The sequence below is a fragment of the Nicotiana tomentosiformis genome, chromosome 3 (genome assembly GCF_000390325.3).
Source record: "Nicotiana tomentosiformis chromosome 3, ASM39032v3, whole genome shotgun sequence".
NCBI classification, from domain to species: domain Eukaryota; kingdom Viridiplantae; phylum Streptophyta; class Magnoliopsida; order Solanales; family Solanaceae; genus Nicotiana; species Nicotiana tomentosiformis.
The window spans coordinates 130,926,170-130,946,735 of NC_090814.1; the positions used below are offsets into that span (position 1 = coordinate 130,926,170).

Consider the following 20,566-nt stretch of genomic DNA (forward strand, 5'->3'; position numbering starts at 1 on the left):
AATATCTAACCTTACTTCTTCTAGCGACTAAGTGCCTTAGGAGGTAAAGGTTCAACAATCTCAGATTAAGAACAAAGTAGGAGTACGGCTTGTAATGTGGGTGCCAAGGAAACGGTCTATAGGTTCAAAGAGGCTAGCAATGGGAAAATTCTATTTGCCAGTGACAAGCACCTTTATGGTCAAGCAAGAAACGCCTACGTCATCTCCTAAATTAGCACAACTTAATGATTTCGCATTGATTAACACACGAAGCAAGTTCTAGACTACACAGGATAGCACAGAATATCAATAATCCTTACACACACATGGCACTTGACTCACTCAAAACGGTTTTGTGTGACTCTCAGGTCAAGCAAGCATATCAAGTTGAGAATTTGTAAGCAACATTGCACTAGGTGGAATACAAGTCAATCAACTAAGAAAAAGGTGTCAAAGAGTAGGCTACTTAATCTACTTGGGCATTACAATTCAAATCATATATGCAGGAAGACAAAGCGCATGCCCTAACTTAACTTGCCAACACCAAACATGTCAAAAGGTATCTCCAAGCACCTCAGTTTTCTCCCTTATCCTACTCCAAAAAAAAAAAATGCCCGTTCGAGCTACACCCTTGAAAAAGAACCGGCTTCCAAAGAAAAACCAAGGGATAATACCTAACTATCAAAAAAACAAAAAAAAATCTTTTTGAAATTTAATCGGACTTTAATCCCTCAAAATAATTGTCCAACAGATCCATCGTCGGGAAAATTCTAAGTTTTTTTTTATGTAATGTAGCTAATTAGACTATGTTAGTCTTAAACTAATCTAAAAGGTGATAAAAGAAAAAAACAAAAAAAAAAACAAAAAAAAAACAATAACACTAAAAAAAACAAAATTATACATTTCAAGGAGTATTCCCCCACCCCACACTTAAACAATGCATAGTCCCCGATGCATAATAAATTCAAAAATAAAGTAAGGTGAAAAGAAAGAACTCCCTGCTAGTCGGAGTCTACCTCATCAGGATGCCAACCAGCTGCGACAATTGGCTCATCATCATCTCCGAAGGGTACCAAAGCCATTGGTCCCATAACTTCATCATCATCCACATCCTCATTATCAGATTCCTTGTCAGTGTTTTCATCCTCAGACAGATGAACGGGACTGCCTAGTGTTATGCCCAACATCTCCTTTGAAGAACTGGAGAGATCACTTCACAATCGCATGCGCTCCTCATCAAACACCCCTAGCCTTCTCATAATAATATTGAGGGATTTGTAAAGATACCTGTTGATATTTTCGTCCCTCTCATTCCTAGCAGCTTGGGTGAGCTTGGATGTGTACTCTAGCATGGATGTGATGTCTAACAATTCAGTGGGTGCCTCCACTACCTCATCATAGCCAGGGTACTCTAGTACCCCACGAGAGAGCACGTACTGTGTCAGGATATTGCCAAAAAAAACCTTTTGATCCTTCCTCCAAAACGGGTGCGGTTCATCTCCCCAAGCATGAGCTCACCCACATTTATGGGGCACCCGGTCATCAAAAAGTAGATCATGCACACTCGAGCTCGAGTGCACTCACTATTATGCTCAACAGGCATTAATCTAGCTTGCACAAAGTTTTGCCAGACCTTGGCCGTTTTGTTGAAGTCGAACCGGAGCATTTTAAGGTGAATATTTCCCTTAGTTCGCGTCCACTTTGCATTAGAATCAATGCCACAAAGTGTGTGACGTATTGCTTGGTAGCGTGGACTTTTGACAAACTTTCGAAGCCTTCGTTGGTTAGGGCTATGAACTCCCAAAAAATGACACAAGGCTTCCCTATCCATTGGAATTTCCTTTCCTCTGACCCACGACTCGTCATTTTTCTCGTTCCAGTTCGCATATAACTCTCTTACCATACTTAGATTTGCCGGACCCGAACATTCGAGGAGCTTATCCATCTTTTTTTCGATCAATGTAGCAAGTACATCTGGGAAGTTCCGTTCAAAAGCCTTCACATTTATCCCCATTTCAGACACATATCTCCCATATGGAACAAAAGTATCATGCCATTTGATGGCGTCATCCCGAACAAGTTCCACCCAAGGCCGTGGTGACCTCGTATACCCGCTACTTTTCCTTTGGCGGCGGCATCACGAGCCATAGCAACCTACACACGATCAACACAAAAATGAGAATGAATCAAGAAATTTCGCCTAAGGTCATCGTGAAGGACAAAGAGCACCCCACACTTAAATTCGAAGGCTATGTATCGAATCATAATATTGATTCAACATGCACCAATGTGTCATCACAAGGCTATAGGTACTCAAGACATCCCTATGCCATACAATTCAAGTAGTCTAACATAACCGTAACTTAACTATGGTGCAAGCATAACAAAGCTAAAATCTACATTACTACACTAATTTAGTACACTAACTACTACTTACAAGAGTTTACAACAAGATACAATACCCCCAAACACTTCACACTTTGCCCAACCTTATATACAACTATACTCGGCTACTTAGACTTTACCAGTGTTCAAATTTACTCTCTTAAATATTTTAACAAACACCTTGTGGGCATCAATTTTGCTCTTTTATTTCAACAGTGGTGGAATAAGGTGGCCCTCCCAAATTTACATGAAGTAGAGGGAATTATAATTTACTACTTCAAACACAACTTCACAACTAATTTTGGCACCCAATTTCGTGCATATTAAGACCACCATAACAATAAGATATGTCAAAGAGACCTATCAGATTTGGGGGTTGTTTGAGAAAGAGGACTTAGAATTACACTAAGAAATTTTGAAATACAAGAAAAGAGGAAACAAGAAGAACATACCTTTGAGTTTTGAGATGGACTTGAGTAGGGAAGATTGAAGAATTTGAGAACTTGAGAGAAAAGGGAAGAAGAGGAGAGGAAGTGTCCAGCGTTTGTTTTGGGGAAAAAGAAGGGATTTTTGGGTTTTAGCTATTTTAATTTAGGTGGGAATGGTTTTGGGTAATTGGGTATGGGTTAGGTTATGTGTGTATATGGGTGATTATGTTGGGTTAATTGGGTTTGGTATGTTAATTAAACAAAGAAAACGAAAAAGAAAAAAAATAAAATATTACATACCTGTCCCGCCAGCCCAGCGCCCCATGCTGGGGCTGGCGTTGAATTTCTCCAGCGACTGGAAAGTGCGCCCCAGCCAGTGTGGGGTGCTGGGCTGGGCACTCATTTCGCCTTTTTATTTTTTTTTTATAAATAATCCCGACTACCCGAGCACTCAATACCTACATTACACATATTCCACACCATTTTCACCTAAGATTTTTGCAACTACAAATAAAAAATTAGCCTACTCTAACTAAAAGAAAAAAAAAATACTATGCTACGAAAGTAGTAAAAATTGGGTTGCCTCCCAACGAGCGCCTGATTTAACATCGCGGCACGACTCAACACGTGTTTAAGCATCTGTCAAATTCATTGAGGTCTTGTGACGTGCAATGTCACCACCCCAATAATGTTTATTCTCTGGTCATTTACCAAGAAGGTACCACTTGAACTCGTATCACGCAGTTCAACTGCTCCATGAGGCCTCACACTTACCACAACAAAAGGACTTGCCCAACGAGACTTAAGTTTTCCAGGGGATAGCTTCAACCTCGAATTGAACAAGAGAATTTCTTGACCCGACTCAAACTCTCGATGTTGAATGTGCTTATCATGCCACCTCTTCGTCTTTTCTTTATAGAATTTAGCATTTTCATATGCGTGCAATCGAAACTCATCAAGCTCCTTGAGTTGCAGCAACCTCTTCTCACCAGCTGAGTCCATATCCATATTTAGCTTTTTGATCGCCCGATAAGCTTTATGTTCAAGCTCGACGGGCAAGTGGTATGTCTTCCCATAAACCAACCTGTATGGAGAAGTACATATGGGAGTCTTGTATGCAGTTCGATATGCCCATAATGCGTCATCCAGCTTCCCAGCCCAGTCTTTTCAATTTCCACTTACTGTTTTCTCTAGAATCTGCTTTACCTCTCTGTTTGAAACTTTCACTTGACCACTCGTTTGGGGATGATAGGCAGTGGAAACCTTGTGCTTAACTCCATACTTTGCAAGAACATTATTTAGCAATTTGTTACAAAAGTGAGTTCCTTCGTCGCTTATCAACACTTTTGGAGTCCCAAAGTGCGAGAAGATGTGCTTCTTTACAAAGCTTACCACTACATTTGCATCATTAGTAAGAAGATCAATGGCCTCCACCCACTTAGAAACATAGTCGACCGCCACCAAGATGTACCTGTGACCATTAGAATATGGGAACGGTCCCATGAAATCAATCCCCCGAAAAACAAAAAACTCTACTGCCAAAATATTTTGCAAAGGCATCTCATGCTTCCTCGTGATAGTTCCGGTTCTTTGGCATCTGTCATAATTTTTAACAAAGGCATGTGTATCCTTATACAATTTTAGCCAATAGAAACCTGATTGTAGCACTTTTTGGGTGGTTCTATCCCCACTGTGATGACCTCCATATGGCGAAGCATGACAGCCATGCAATATTGCATTCATCTCTTCCTCAGGAACACAGCTTCGCACCAACTGATCTGTGCACTGCCTATATAGGAATGGCTCATCCCACATGTAGAGCCTCACATCATGTAGGAATCTTCTTCTATTGCCAGGTGTCAATTCTGGTGGCGTCACCCCACTTGCAATAAAATTCACATAATCTGCATACCATGGGGCTTCACCTGAGGTGACTGCTAATAACTGCTCATCAAGAAATGTTTCTTTGATTGACCTTCCTTCAGTTACATGGCTCCGATTTTCTAATCTGGACAAGTGATCAGCTACTTGATTCTCTGTCCCTTTTCGATCTCGAATTTCTAAGTCAAATTCTTGCAAGAGGAGGGCCCAACGAATCAGCCTCGGCTTGGCGTCTTTCTTTTCAAACAAGTATCTGGTAGCTGAATGATCTGTGTAGACGATGACTTTGGTTCCCACTAGATATGATCTGAACTTGTCAAATGCCCACACCACTGTAAGCAACTCTTTTTCAGTAACTGTATAATTCATCTGAGCTAGATTCATAGTTTTGCGCACATAATAAATGGAGTGAAAGACTTTATCCCTCATTTACCCCAAAACAGCTCTGATTTCTATGTCACTTGCATCGCACATCAACTCAAATGGCTGCGCCCAATCTGGGGCGATAATAATTGGTGCAGTCACCAACCTTCCCTTCAGCTCCTCAAATGCTTTCAGACATGCATCATCAAACTTGAAGGTGACATCTTTCTCAAGAAGCCTACATAAAGGGGAAGAAATTTTCAAAAAATCTTTAATGAAACGACGATAAAAACCTTCATGGCCCAAGAAACTGCGAATACCTTTGACGGATGTCGGTAGAGGTAATTTTTCAATCACTTCCACCTTTGCTTTATCCACCTGCAAACCATTTTTGGACACCTTGTGCCCCAAGACTATACCTTCATGTACTATAAAATGGCACTTTCCCAGTTTAGTACCAAGTTTGTCTCTTCACACCTAGCAAGCACTTTATCAAGGTTCATTAAACAATTATCAAAAGAACACCCAAACACAGAAAAATTATCCATGAACACTTCTACAAATCTTTCAACCATGTCAGTAAAAATAGCCATAATACACCTTTGAAAAGTCGTAGGCGCATTACAGAGACCAAAGGGCATTCTCTTGAACGCATACGTGCCATAGAGACACATAAATATGGTTTTCTCTTGGTCCTCTTGGGCTATAGCTATCTGATTATACCCCAAATAACCATTAAGGAAATAGTAGTATTCTTGACCAGCTAACCTATCAAGCATTTGGTCAATAAAAGGGAGGGGAAAGTGGTCCTTTCGGGTGGCATTGTTCAATTTTCTATAATCTATGCAAATTCTCCATCCAGTGACAGTTCTTGTAGGAATTAAGTCATTATTTTTATTAACCACTACAATTATCCCCCTTTCTTAGGCACACATTGAACAGGACTTACCCATTTGCTATTAGATATTGAAAATACAATACCTGTATCAAGCGACTTAATCACTTCTTTTCTTACCACCTCTTTCATGATTGGATTTAGGCGGCATTGTTGCTCTTCACTTTGCTTGTGTCCGTCCTCCATGAGGGTTTTATGCATGCAGAAAGCTGGACTAATGCCTTTAATGTCAGACATCGTCCACCCAATTGCTCGCTTGTGCTCACGTAGCACTCTCAACAGCTTTTCTTCCTGCAATTTAGACAAGTCAGAAGAAACAATAACAGGTAAAGTGTCAGAACTACCCAAATAAGCATATTGAAGGTGAGGGGTGGGAGTTTAAGCTCCAATTTTGGAGCTTCTTCAATTGACGGCTTTGGAGAAGACCCACTTGGCCTATTCAGGGGCTCAAATGGGTGTATTCCCTGCACGTAAGCACAGGATGCATCTAGGATATGCATCATCTCCTCAACCTAATCATCAATTTCCAAGCTACCGAACAACATGAGTGCTTTTTCTAGAGAATCATCTAGATATACACTCGTGTCAAGAAGTTGCTCATCCACCTCCACAACATATATCATAGAGAGCTCCTCATAGTGGCGGGGAAGTTGGATTGCTTTGTAGACATTAAAAATTGCTTCCTCGTTGTCCACCCTCATAATCATTCTTCCCTCTCTCACTTTAATTATTGCATCACCAGTAGCCAAGAGAGGTCGTCCCAATATGATTGGAACTTGTTCATCAGCCTCAAAATCTAGAATAATGAAGTCAGCTGGGCAGATAAATTTCCCAATTTGCAGCAACACATCTTCCAATCACTCCTTCAGGGTAGGCTATAGACCTATCTGCTAATTGCAACATCACAGTAGTTGGTCTTGGTGCTACCAAACCCAATTGCTTAAACAAGGACAAGGGAATTAGATTTATACTCGCCCCCAAATCACAAAGAGCATGACCCACATCAATATAACCAATTTGCACAGGGATGGTGAAGCTTCCAAGATCCTTAAGCTTTTGAGGAAGCTTATTTTGGACCCTTGAAGTGCACTCCTCAGTAAGTGCAACTGTCTCGAACTCAGTCAATTTCCTCTTGTGACCACTATATCTTTTATGTACTTAGCATACTTTGGAATTTCACGAAGTACATCCACCAATGGAATATTCAATTGAACCTGGCTCAACATAGAGAGAAATTTGTTGAACATGCGATCATCGTTCTTTTTCTGCAATCTCTGGGGGAAAGGTGGTGGTGTCCTTACAGCCTCTACTGGCTCTGAACCTGCATCATTTTTCTTTGACTCGTGTATTGCCTTAGGGATCAGCTCCCCCTCAGGTATAGGCTTGACCTTTCTCTTCTTTGGCACTTCCTCTAGTTCCCTCCCATTTCTGAGTGTAACTGCATTAACTTGAGGGTTTTTCTCTGTATCACTGGGAAGAGCGTATGCAGGTCTAGTATTTTGATTTGCTGCTAACTGCCCCATTTGCCTCTCAAAATTTCTGAAATCTGTCCTGAGCTGTTGATTGTCCAGCAACAACTTCTTTAGCAAGTCATTTGTACGCTCTTCTATCTATAGGGGTGGTTTCTGAGGTTGATTGAAATTTCCTTGGGGCCTATAGTGATTCCGATTCGGCGAATTTCCGCCCCATGAGAAGTTGGGATGATTCTTCCAATTTGGATTATAAGTGTTCCCATATTGTGCATGTTGATTCATTGGACCTCTGCTCTGTTGCCCTACATAGTATATAGATTCAGGATTCATGGGGCACATGTCACTCATATGACTGTCAACACATAGTTCACAGCAAATAGACATCCGATGTACATGTTGCATCTGTTGTGTTTGTTGCATTGTCATTCTATTCATCTGATTTGCCAATTTTTCTATATCGGCTCTCATGGCTGAGAAGTCATCAAGCTCAATCAACCCGGCTGCCTTCTGTTTAATTGCTCTTCGTGAGTCCCCATCTCCTTGACAATTATGGTCATTAGCAGTGAAGTTATTTAGCAAGAGTTGTATTTCACTATACGGCCTCGCCATGAAACTACCCCCACAAGCTGAATCAAGATTCATCTTTGGTGCCTCATCTAGCCCATCAACAAAAGTGTGATCCAATACCTCATCAGTCTGACAATGATGCGGGCAGTCTCTGAGTAGTTTCTTGTATCTTTCCCAAGCTTGACGAAGTGTCTCGCCATCCAGTTGTTGGAACCCAAGAATTTGGCTCTTCAGCAACTTTGTCTTCTTAGTGGGGAAAAACATGATTAAGAATTTCCTTGCTAGATCATCCCAAGTGTGGATTGAGTTCGTGGGCTCCTTTTGCAACCAATCCTTAGCTTCCCCCAGCAGTATGGTTGTCCAACGGGACGGGACGGGTTCGCGGGCCTTAAGTGACGTTTTAAAATATAATTATTTAAGCATTGAGTTTGGCAACGGCTATTCTTTTGACAATGATTAAGTTTTTAAAGTTTGCAACAACTAGTTTTTTTAACTTATTTAATAAACTTAAAAATTAAACGAAAATTAGAAAACTAAGTAAAACAATTATAAAATATTAAAACAAAAGACTTGTAATAAAATATTCTAGTAATTATAAATTTATAATAGAGTTATAATTTATTTAATATAATTTCAAGCTATTAAGTAACTAAGTAAGAGTGTAAGACAATTCATAAAAAAAATTCAACGCTTAGAACCTTTTATTTTATTAATAGAACTTTCAAATCTCACGTACAAATATAATTCTTTTGAAGAGCACCTAATCTACGCAGCCACCTTTTAGGAAGGGTTCTGTTTGAACTAGGCCTCTTAGTAGTCAATTATAAATTATCATACTAATATTTGTAAGCTCCTATATAATTTCGTTGTAACTTATCTATAATTTCTCTCGGACATTGTTCTGGAATTGGCAATGTTGATTGATGTTCCATGAGTTCCATGCCGTTATAGCTCCCAATGCTAAGTATCTCATTGTATTCTTCTTCTTCCCTAGTTTCACCACCTATTATTTCTATAGATTTATATATATCAAACATTGATATAACATAAGAATATATGTTAGCTTGGCAGTCTTCGAGAGATGGTTGTTCATTTTCTTGAATTGCTAAATTCTCATAAATTTTATGAACAAGTCCATTTGCACCTCTTAATTTTAAAGATGGGTTAAGTATAGTAGAAATTAAATAAACTTGGGGAATAGGGAAAAATATTTTTAATATTTTGCAATCATTTCATTAATGGCCGGTGCATAAGTTGGATTAATTTTATAATTATTTCATTAAGCTAGTTGCTGCAGTTGTGTTAGCACTTAGCAGAAGCATTATCTAAGGTGATAGTTAAAATTTTATCAATGAGTTCATAAAAATCAACAATTTGTATAACAGTAGTTGCAATATATGCTCCAGTGTGTTTTGAATCAACAAATTTATAACCAATAATATATTTTTGCATGTTCCAGTGATGATCAACCCAATGATATGCAACAGTTAAATAATCACAACCATTAGGACTACGACCTATATCAGATGTGATAGACACTTTACAATCTAAGTGAAAAAATACACAACGAATATACTGAAGATATTCGGTTTGAAATTTAAAAACATCATTTCTAACTATGGTCTTAGGAAAACCTTGAAAAGAAGGATTATAAGTTTCTTGTATATAATTCACACAAAAAATAGGATGCGGGACGGGACAGGACAGGACAGGCAGGACGTGACGGGACTTAACGGGACGGGACAAACGGGACGAAATGGCCATCCTTTCCCATCCCGTGTCCCGTTTAACATGGGCCCATCCCGTTTAGAATTAAGTGGGATGGGACAGGATGCGGGACGGGACCGGAACAGGACGGGACGGCCCGTCCCGATGGATAGCCTTACCCAGCAGTGAAAAGGGAAATAATGCCAGCCTGACATAGTCCTTGAAAACATTCGGATAATTATAGGTGTCCGTAATTTTCAGGAAATTCTGAATGTGCCTCTACGGGTCTTCATGAGATAGACCCACATACTGCCCTATGGATTGAATCAGTTGTACCATGTACTGTTTGAGTTCAAAATGCCCTGTGATATCAGGCTTCACAATAGCCTGAGTCATATTAGCAAGATTGGGCCTTGAAGCTTCTATCACCGCACGCTCTTCATTACCTGTCATCTCTGTTGGCTCTGGTTGAACTACAATGTCCAACTCTCCCTCTATTCTAGTTCTTGCTTCGACTTTCCTCCTCACTCTGTGAAGTGTTTGTTCAATTTCAGGAACAAGAGGAAGGAGATTGTTTACGCTTCTACTCCTCCGCATTCAAGAGAAGAGCATGCGTTAACACAAACAAGGTAAACTAAAAATTAGAGCTTGAACAAATAACTAATAAAAGCTTAACTCAATCAAGTAGCTAATTTCTAAGTCTCCGGCAACGGCGCCAAAAACTTGTTGCGACCAAACACACTCACGCAAGTATACGTGGTCGTCAAGTAATAAGAGTAGTGAGTAGATTATCGTTCCCACGAAGACTTATGATTAACTTTTGACTAATTCAAACTCAAATAATTTATCGATTCAAGCGATTTCTCACAAAATAGATATTTTTCTAATTTACTACCTAAAAACTATCAAGTAATGAAATACTAAAAATCAACTACAACACTTAAACAATTTCGAATAACAATCAATAGGAGATAATATTCCAGGATCACGAGTTAGCTAACAATCGTGTTGCGTTCTTGGTTTAAAATGACTAATTGATTTATCTAAGTTGTTGATTTACAGGGTTGATATTACTCATAAGAATCTGTCGAGTTCTTACTCACCTATTCAAGCTAACTTAATGCTTATATGTCTATGAAATTATGATTAACAAGAATGCATTTACACTTCCTGTATTTCAACCAAGCAAGGCAATTGGGTATATGTCTATCCTAATTGCGAATCTGTTCCCCGATGCCCGGGTTCAAGAACCTGCTCTATTTAATTCTATATGCAATCTAGAATTTCCACTTTCGAGTTCAACTCTAGATTCGTAGATAATATTTCACTATTAGCTACTCAGCAAAATAATTAAGAACATAATTAAATAAACAACCCAATATGATAAAATCAACTTCGTCAAATTAAACTTCAAACATCAACATTCATGTATCACCCATGACCCGAGAACAATAGGGTTCTTAGCCACTCATGTCCATACAATCATCAAAAATAAAGTTTTCAAACATAAAATCAATGAGTACTAGGAAAGGGATGGAAGAATTGATCAAATCCTTGCTTCCGAGTGTTTGGCGCCTCCCTCTTCTCTCTAAGTCACGTTCACCTCTCAAAAATAGGTTTAGGTTGGCTTTTATATGAGTTGGGGACGTCTAGGGGTCGAAATAACTGAGTCCTAGTCGAAAAAGGCTACTTTCCCGTCTTGAGCGTCCAGGGCATGTTCATACAATCATCAAAAATAAAGTTTTCAAACATAAAATCAATGCGTACTAGGAAAGGGATGGAAGAATTGATCAAATACTTGCTTCCGAGTGTTTGGCGTCTCCCTCTTCTCTCTAAGTCACGTTCCCCCCTCAAAAATAGGTTTAGGTTGGCTTTTATATGAGTTGGGGGCGTCTAGGGGTCGAAATAACCGAGTCCTAGTCGAAAAAAGCTATTTTCCCGTCTTGAGCGTCCAGGGCAGCGTGGGGTGCTGTCCCTGGCACTCAAAAATGTTAGTTGCTGTAAATTGTGCCACAGCCAACGCCCCACGCTGGCTGTGGCCCTCAAATTTTATTTTTTGCCTTTTTGTCCCGATTTCGCTCCAATTCGCGCCCTTTCGTCCCAAATTGCATCCGAATGATCCCTACACATAGAAATACCAAAATTTAGCATAAATAATCATATTAAACATCTCAAATCGTCGAGATATGAACAAAATGTAAGACGATATATATCAAAATATGCATACATTAAGCCGATTATCACTCTCTTCTCTCGAGCCCTAATGTACAATTTCTACTTTAATTTCTGCTACAAATCGAAACCTCACATGTAGGTGAGACAATTGCATTTGATTATAGAGGAATGCATATTCTTACCGCAGCTTTTATTCTCCCACACAAGCGGAATGGGAAGTCTATCCGCCACATATCCTTCGAGAGAATATGGGATTTTATTTATTCTCATTAAATTCAGCGGCTTGAATGAAGAGAATTAATCGCCTCATTAAATTTAGCACAATTTATTCATTGTTTGGTTATAATTTTGTCTCTTATTTTTTAAAACAAATATTGCGAATCTATGCATAAATTTATATATCATTTTATACACAGTAGAATGTACATTAAGAATATATGTATTAGCAATACAGAATTTAGATTATTTAAAGACTAAAATACATTCAAAATAAGCAATTCTTGTATAATAATAATAGTAATAATTTCTTTATTATTAATCACCACATAATAATTTTTATATTACTAATAGCCACATAAACAATCTATCAAGAATTCAAGCATAACTTGTCACCGCCCCTGGTGATTTGGGGGGGGGGGGGGGGGGGGGGCAGAGGATGTGCAAATTCTGGAAATAGCCCATACCACAATTTATATCTGATCTGCATTTATTTCAGGGTTTTGTTTTTATAAAATCGAGTGGAAAGGAAAAATGATTACAATCCCCAACAAAAGGTCCACCGCGATAAGGAAAGCAAGAAAACGATCCTGCATTATTAGTGGCGCAATGCTTAAGCAATTTAAATTCTCTGTGGCTATGTGCAGCTGATTGGGTTCTAAGAGAATTTATTTTTTTAATTTTTTTGCAAGGATCTAAATCATACTTTCTCCATTCTATTTTAACGTTGCTTTAAGGTATAGCTGAAAATAATTAATAAATTTATTGTTACATTTAAAAAGAACTTCTAACAATTATTTTGAAATAAGTTTTTTGAGCTAAAGCGACGGTTAAGATTGAATGAATCCCTACCGTAGCGTCAAATATTCAACTCATCGTGATCATCATGAAATCAACGAGCATTACTTCCATAATCCAACATTGACAAGGAAATCGATTTTGTATTGTACCCTAAGATAGTAACTAAGAAACTGGTAGAGTTTATATTAATTGAAAACCACACGGTCGCACCAAATTAACAAGTGGAAGAATCACTTTACGTAAACAAATACTATTAAAGACCATTCTTACTCCTTAAGCATCTTGGCATATTTTGCTGTCTACACGTTGGGATTAACAAGTGAATTCAAAGGCAAATGTTAAAATAAAATAACTTTCACTTTTTGTTATCTTAAATTTTTCTTTTTCCTTATTTTAATTCTTTATGGGAAGGCCGTGAAGGAAAAAGAAAAAGAAATGCCTAATGAGAATCAAACATTTACATGTATAGGATACAAGATAATACAGATAACCATTCCACTAGTGGTTTACCGAATTCTTTAAATGTGATATTTTAGTCCAGATTGTTTTCTCTGATTTGGGGGCAAGATTACTATAACAGCTTCAGTTAGTAGGATTTATTATTTTACATAAAAGCAAAAAGGGGAAAAGAGAAAAGATTAATTTTATAGATTACAGTGACATGGTATGAAAATTTAATTTAATTTAAGAAGAAAGATTGGGATCATCGGAGATGGGGTCCACATCGACTCGATTATCATTAGGATTAACATAATCATCACCTTGAATCTGATCAAGCACTAGGACTAATCCCATGGCGAAAGCACCATCAAAACCAGGCTTAACTGATAAAGAGAAAACGTCCTTCCCAAGCACTACATTGGCACAAGTATCCACTTTGCGTCTAATCTCAGCTACTGATACTTTGTCGGCGTTAAAAAACGTGCAGTTCCTCTGCGCAAATGACCCTTCGATCTGATACTCTTCCGTTGGATTGCTGTATACCTCCACCGTCACGCTCGATCTTCCGATTATTGAGGATCTACGCACGCTGAATATTGGCTTTTGTCCCTCCTCTCTTTCCCCTAAGAATCCTTCCCACCTGTTATGTAGACTCGGCCTCTGTTCCAAAAAATTAAAACTGAGTCAACTCGTTTATTCAACTCAGATTATACCCCATTAATTGTACTCATATCTTAGAGGGAAAGTGAAAATTTGATCTCGAATTTACTAGAAGTTTAGGATTTGACAAGTTGAGAAGGGGGAAGATTTAAATACCTTACGGCGAACAGTGAGAAGGCATCTGCCAGTGGCGTCCATGAGAACGAGTTCACCTAGGTCACGAGAATCCGGTCCATACGTGTCGACTCGGAAAACAAGCTCGCCTTTGCAATCGTAGGCAGTGAAGCCATCGCCAGTGAAGAAAATGGAAGTCTTGCGAACTGTGAGATTCGTTTCTTCACTGTAAAGGTATGCATCTTCAACAACAGCTTTACCCTTCATTTTCTGGTTTAAATTAAAATCTGATTTCGCAAAAAGCTTTACTATTCTTAACAATCAAAGTTAACCTTAAGGGAAGAAATGAGATATTTATGAATTGAAGATGCCAAAGTAAGGTCTGAAAAGAGGTACAAAATTCGCTAAAGCATGTGGTGTGTATTTATTAGTAAGTGGTCCTATCTATGATCTACAGTAGTATTATTTATTAAAGTCTAGTACTTAGCAAATAGAGTTATTTAATAATAAAGGAAAGTGAAAGAATCTGACTAGGATACCTCAAACTTCCAGTTTAAAGTACGTGTATCAATTTTTAAATTCAGTCGGTTAAAGTTTGCATGTTGCATTAAAATAGAAAACTTATCTTTTATATTTTTTAGCTCGTGTAGGCATGGAACCAACTATTGTGGAGATCACAAATCAATAATAGTGGTATAAAATGTTAGTCCCGCCAATATTGCTGTATTTGTAAATAATAATTCTGGGAAATATAAGTTATCGTAATGAAACAGTAATTAATTCGAGCCCACTGAATTCACAGTGTTTCCTTAAGGAATTTAATCCCCTCCTAGTACCTAAGGTTATGGATTATTTCCTCCCACGATAGAACGAATCACACACTGGTGTAGCGGTACTTCAAACCCCAGTGTTTCAGCAAACACAAAGTTCGGTAACAAATCACACTTACAGTTGCTTTGTTTGAAGTTAAAATAATGCAGAACAAAGGAGTAGAAACTCAGAAAATCGTATGGAAATGCTGAGAGGAAGGAGTGCAATGTATAGCCAAAGTTGAGCGTTTTCAGTTTGGTGTATCTTTCTTCAACAGCTGCTGCACATATTTATAGCAGTCAGCTTTGAAGATGAACGACCCTCCACCCTCCATGGTGGAGCATGCACTAGCTTGTTTGTGGAGCAAGAACTTGGTCATGGTGGGATATTGCAGCTGGTGGTCAATACACGGATTAGAATATATTCGTTACAAATGCGGATAATACTATTAACAAATAAATTTGGTCAAAAAATTAACCAATCAATCGATCATTTGACCAAATCCAAATCCGAAGCCGAAGCCAAAGCCGAAGCCGAGCCGAGCCGAGCGAGCGAGCGAGCGACGACGGCGCGAGGCTTGCTTTCTTCTTAACTCTTTAAGAGTTACAAGAGGAGCAATTATATATATACCCACCAAAAATCTTTTTCTCTTCCAATATGGGACAATGTCTCATTGTCAAGAGGGGAAAACTTAAAATTTTACTCAAAAATTTTATTTTTTCCTCCATTTCTCATTCACCTTCATTTTAAGACTATTTCATCTTAAATAACAAAAACCTCAATAATCCCCCACATGAATGGGGAATGGCTATATCACGGAAGTATGCATGGAAAAACTGTGTGATTTGCAAGCAATGATTAATCGCATCTGGATAAGTAGGTTTCCCTTTGAACTTTCCGTAGTGAACTTATGTCGGATATACTCGGTCAATCGGTAGATTTGATATCTTTGAACCGTCGATCTTTGGTGTATACCTAGACAATCATAAGTCACACAATCAACCCTTAACCATCTTTGATTCTCATTGTTGTGTTCGTTTCAGCTATGAACACTGCCTGGTTTCATAAGTGCGTTGAGAACTGGCCTTATAAAGTTCTCCTTGAAGCGGCTAACACTTCACACTTACATAGGTGATTCCTAAACGTGTCATCCTGTAGATACACTATTTGATATACCCCGTATCAAATTTAGAAATCATTAAAAAGCCTTAATGTTTTATCCTTGGTACTGAACATTGTCTCATCACGAGAACAGACTAAAATTTTATTTGACAATGTTGAACCGTCATTAATGACTTTGTTTGATCTCTTTGAACCTAGATCTTGGGATCTCCAGTCTTCTAGGTAGAGTTACCGCCACAATGACTTGTTCTCGGCCATAGCCCCATTCCCCTTGATGATTTCTCAACTACCTCTCTAGTTAGGCCTTTTGTAAGTGGATCCGACACATTATCACTTGACTTTACATAGTCAATCGTGATAATTCCTCTAGAGAGTAATTGCCTAACGGTTTTATGTCTTCGTCGTATATGACGAGATTTACCGTTATACATAACGCTCCCAGCCCTTCCAATTGCCGCTTGACTATCACAATGTATGCATATTGGTGCCAACGGTTTGGGCCAAAATGGAATGTCTTCCAAGAAATTTCGGAGCCATTCAGCTTCTTAACCGGCTTTATCTAAGGCTATGAATTCAGCTTCCATTGTAGAGCGGGCAATACATATTTGTTTGGATGACTTTCAAGATACCGCTCCTCCACCAATAGTGAATACATATCCACTCGTGGACTTAGAATCAGTTGAACCGGTGATCCAATTTGCATCACAGTATCCCTCAATCACCGCAGGGAATTTACTGTAGTGCAAGTCAAAGTTCTGGGTATGTTCTAAATATCCCAAAACTTGTTTCATTGCCATCCAATGAGATTGGCCTGGATTGCTCGTATATCGACGCAGTTTACTTATAGCACAAGCTATATCTGGTCGTGCACAATTCATGATATACATTAAGCATCCCAACACACGAGCATAATCCAATTGTGATATGCTTTGGCCTTTATTCTTTGCTAATGCAAGATTCACGTCAATTGGAGTCTTTGCAACTTTAAAGCCCAAGTGCTTGAATTTTTCAAGTACTGTCTTAATATAATGAGATTGTGACAATGCCAGACCTTGAGGAGTCTTATGGATCTTAATTCCCAGAATTAAATCAGCAACTCCCAAGTCTTTCATATCAAACTTGCTATTGAGCATACGCTTAGTAGCATTTATGTTGGCAATGTCATTACTCATTATCAGCATATCATCCACATATAGGCAAACAATGACTATGTGATTTGGAACATTTTTAATGTACACACATTTATCACATTCATTTATCTTAAAATCATTTGACAACATTGTTTGGTCAAATTTCACATGCCATTATTTGGGTGCTTATTTTAGTCCGTAAAGAGACTTAACAAGTCTACATACTTTCTTTTCTTTACCTGGAACCACATACCCTTCAGGTTGTTCCATGTAAATTTTTTCCTCCAACTCTCCATTTAAGAAGGCTGTCTTAATATCCATTTGATGAATTTCAAGACCATACACTGCAGCTAATGCTACTAACATCCGTATGGACGTAATTCTTGTAACTGGAGAGTATGTATCAAAGTAGTCTAGACCTTCTCGTTGTCTATACCCTTTGACTACGAGTCTTGCCTTGAATTTATCAATAGTGCCATCATCTTTGATTTTTCTCTTAAAAATCCATTTAGAACCCAAAGGTTTATTTCCAGGAGGAAGATCAACCAATTCCCATGTATGGTTGTTCAATATGGATTCTATTTCACTATTGACTGCCTCTTTCCAAAACAATGATTCCGAAGAAGTCATAGCTTCTTTAAATGTTTGAGGCTCATTCTCCAATAAGAAAGTCACAAAATCTGGTCCAAATGAAGTAGACGTTCTTTGACGTTTACTACGTCTTGGATTCTCCTGATTACATGTACTTTCTTTTGTTTCTTCCCGAGGTCGTTTAGATCCTTCACCAAACGACTCACATTCCTTTTTATACGGATATATATTTTCAAAAAACTCAGCATTATCTGATTCTATAACCGTATTATTATGAATGTCGGGATTTTCTGATTTATGAACCAGAAATCGATATGCTTTACTATTTGTCGCATATCCTATGAAAACACAATCAACGGTTTTCGGTCCTATCTTTACCCTTTTGGGTTTAGGAACTTGCACTTTTGCCAAACACCCCCACACTTTAAAATAATTCAAGTTGGGCTTCCTTCCTTTCCATTTTTCATATGGAATGGATTGTGTTTTGCTATGGGGCACTCGATTTAATATTCGATTAGCCGTAAGAATGGCTTCCCCCCACAAGTTCTGTGGTAAACCAGAACTTATCAACAACGCGTTCATCATATCCTTTAATGTGTGATTCTTTCTTTCCGCAATTCCATTAGATTGGGACGTGTAAGGGGCTGTTGTTTGATGAATAATTCCATATTCTAAACATATTTCTTCAAAAGGAGATTCATATTCACCACCCCTATCACTTCTTATCATTTTTACTTTCTTGTTAAGTTGCGTTTCAACTTCATTTTTGTATTGCCTGAATGCGTCTATTGCTTCATCTTTACTATTCAGTAAGTAAACATAGCAATATCGAGTACCATCATCAATAAAAGTTATGAAATACTTCTTTCCACCGCGAGATGGTATTGACTTCATGTCACAAATATCTGTGTGAATTAAGTCTAAAGGATTTGAATTCCTTTCAACTGACTTATAAGGATATTTAACATACTTAGATTCCACACATGTTTGACATTTTGATTTTTCGCATTCAAACTTAGGCAGTACTTCCAAGTTAATTATTTTCCACAAGGTTTTATAATTGACATGACCCAAACGTACATGCCATAAATCATTTGACTCAAGTAAGTAAGAAGAAGCTAAAATATTATTATTGTTTTCCACAACCATTACATTCAGATTGAAAAGGCCCTCGGTGAGGTAACCTTTTCCTACAAATATTTCATTCTTACTTATGACAACCTTGTCGGACACAAAAACGCACTTAAAACCATGCTTAACAAGAAGTCCAGTAGAGACTAAATTCTTTCTCATTTCGGAAACATGAAGGACATTGTTCAAAGTCATGACCTTGCCAGAAGTCATTTTCAGAAATATCTTCCCATATCCTTCAACTTTTGCTGTTGAAGCATTTCCCATATAAACTGTCTCTCCGGGTCCAGCAGGAGCATAAGTAGCAAAAGCTTCTCTAACTGCACAAACATGGCGAGTGGTTCCAGAATCAAACCACCACTGTTTAGGATTTCCCACCAAGTTACATTCAGAAAGTATGGCACACAAGTTATCAACATCATCATGCTTTACTACCATGTTTGCTTGACCCCTTTTCTTATCTTTCTTCGGAGCACGACACTCCGTAGATTTGTGTCCGATTTTTCCACAGTTGTAGCAGTTTCCACTGAACCGCTTCTTGCTTGGGTTGTATTTTGAAACAGAAGCCTTCTTCCTCTTTTTGTTATCTTCAACAATATTTGCTCCCATTATTATTGAATTTCCACGGCCTCTCCTTTCAGCAGCTTTATTGTCCTCTTCGATTCTCAACCGAACAATGAGATCTTCAAGGGACATTTCCTTTCGTTTGTGTTTCAAATAATTTTTGAAGTCCTTCCACAACGGAGGCAACTTCTCAATCATTGCTGCTACTTGGAATGCTTCATTGATGACAAGACCTTCAGCAAGTAGATCATGAATAATCACTTGCAATTCCTGGACTTGGGAAATAACAGACTTGCTATCTACCATTTTGTAGTCCAAAAATTTTGCGACAACGAATTTCTTCATCCCGGCATTTTTAATTTTATATTTCTTTTCAAGTGCATTCCACAATTCTTTTGACGTCTCCACGCCACTGTATACATTATACAGATTATCATCCAGTCCGCTAAGAATATAATTCTTGCATAAAAAATCAAAATGCTTCCACGCTTCAATCACGATAAAGCGTTCATTCTCTGGAGTTTTATCTGGCAGATCAGAAACATCTTCCTTGATGAACTTCTGTAGACATAACGTAGTTAAGTAGAAGAACATCTTCTGCTGCCAGCGCTTGAAATCAATCCCGAAAAATTTTCCGGGTTTTTCTGCTGGTGCCAACGCCGGTGTTCGGCTTGTCGATGCGTTGGCAGTCACCGTCGGAACAGCTTGGTTTTCGCTTTCAGTCGTCATTTTTTCTATAAAAGAATGACACAAACAAACGTTTAATAAACGTTTTCAAACTGGAGTAAAAATCACGTAGATTTTAATCTCCAACAAAACGCCACGAAGGCTTTACTCTCCAAAACGGGAGTACACAAAACCATAAAGGTTTTAGTTTGCAGAATAATAAGAATAACATAAATACATAAATAAATATTAAATTCCGTAAGATTGTTAGTCACGCCAATATTGTTGTATTTGTAAATAATAATTCTGGAAAATATAAGTTATCGTAATGAAACAGTAATTAATTCGAGCCCACTGAATTCACAGTGTTTCCTTAAGGAATTTAATCCCCTCCTAGTACCTAAGGTTATGGATTATTTCCTCCCACGATAGAACGAATCACACACTGGTGTAGCGGTACTTCAAACC

The 20,566-nt window shown here is 38.3% G+C and overlaps 1 protein-coding gene across 1 annotated transcript; it reads right to left on the reverse strand.

Annotated features, from left to right (window-relative positions):
• Positions 1-13,450: 13,450 nt before the first annotated feature.
• On the reverse strand, positions 13,451-14,488 carry LOC104104146 (protein LURP-one-related 12). Its single transcript, XM_009612149.4, has 2 exons — positions 14,127-14,488; positions 13,451-13,970 (listed from the first exon to the last, which is right to left on the reverse strand). The coding sequence occupies exons 1-2, from the start codon at positions 14,349-14,351 to the stop codon at positions 13,554-13,556; spliced, it is 642 nt and encodes a 213-aa protein (XP_009610444.1). The 5' UTR covers positions 14,352-14,488; the 3' UTR covers positions 13,451-13,553.
• Between the last annotated feature and the right edge of the window lie 6,078 nt (positions 14,489-20,566).

What these genes read in the sequence shown, in the direction of transcription:
- LOC104104146 (XM_009612149.4), bottom strand. Translation starts at nt 14,351, where the DNA reads ATGAAGGGTAAAGCTGTTGTTGAAGATGCATACCTTTACAGTGAAGAA. An exon ending in TTCTCACTGTTCGCCGTAAG is followed by an intron (nt 13,971 to 14,126) that starts GTATTTAAATCT and finishes TTTTTGGAACAG; the next exon opens with AGGCCGAGTCTACATAACAG.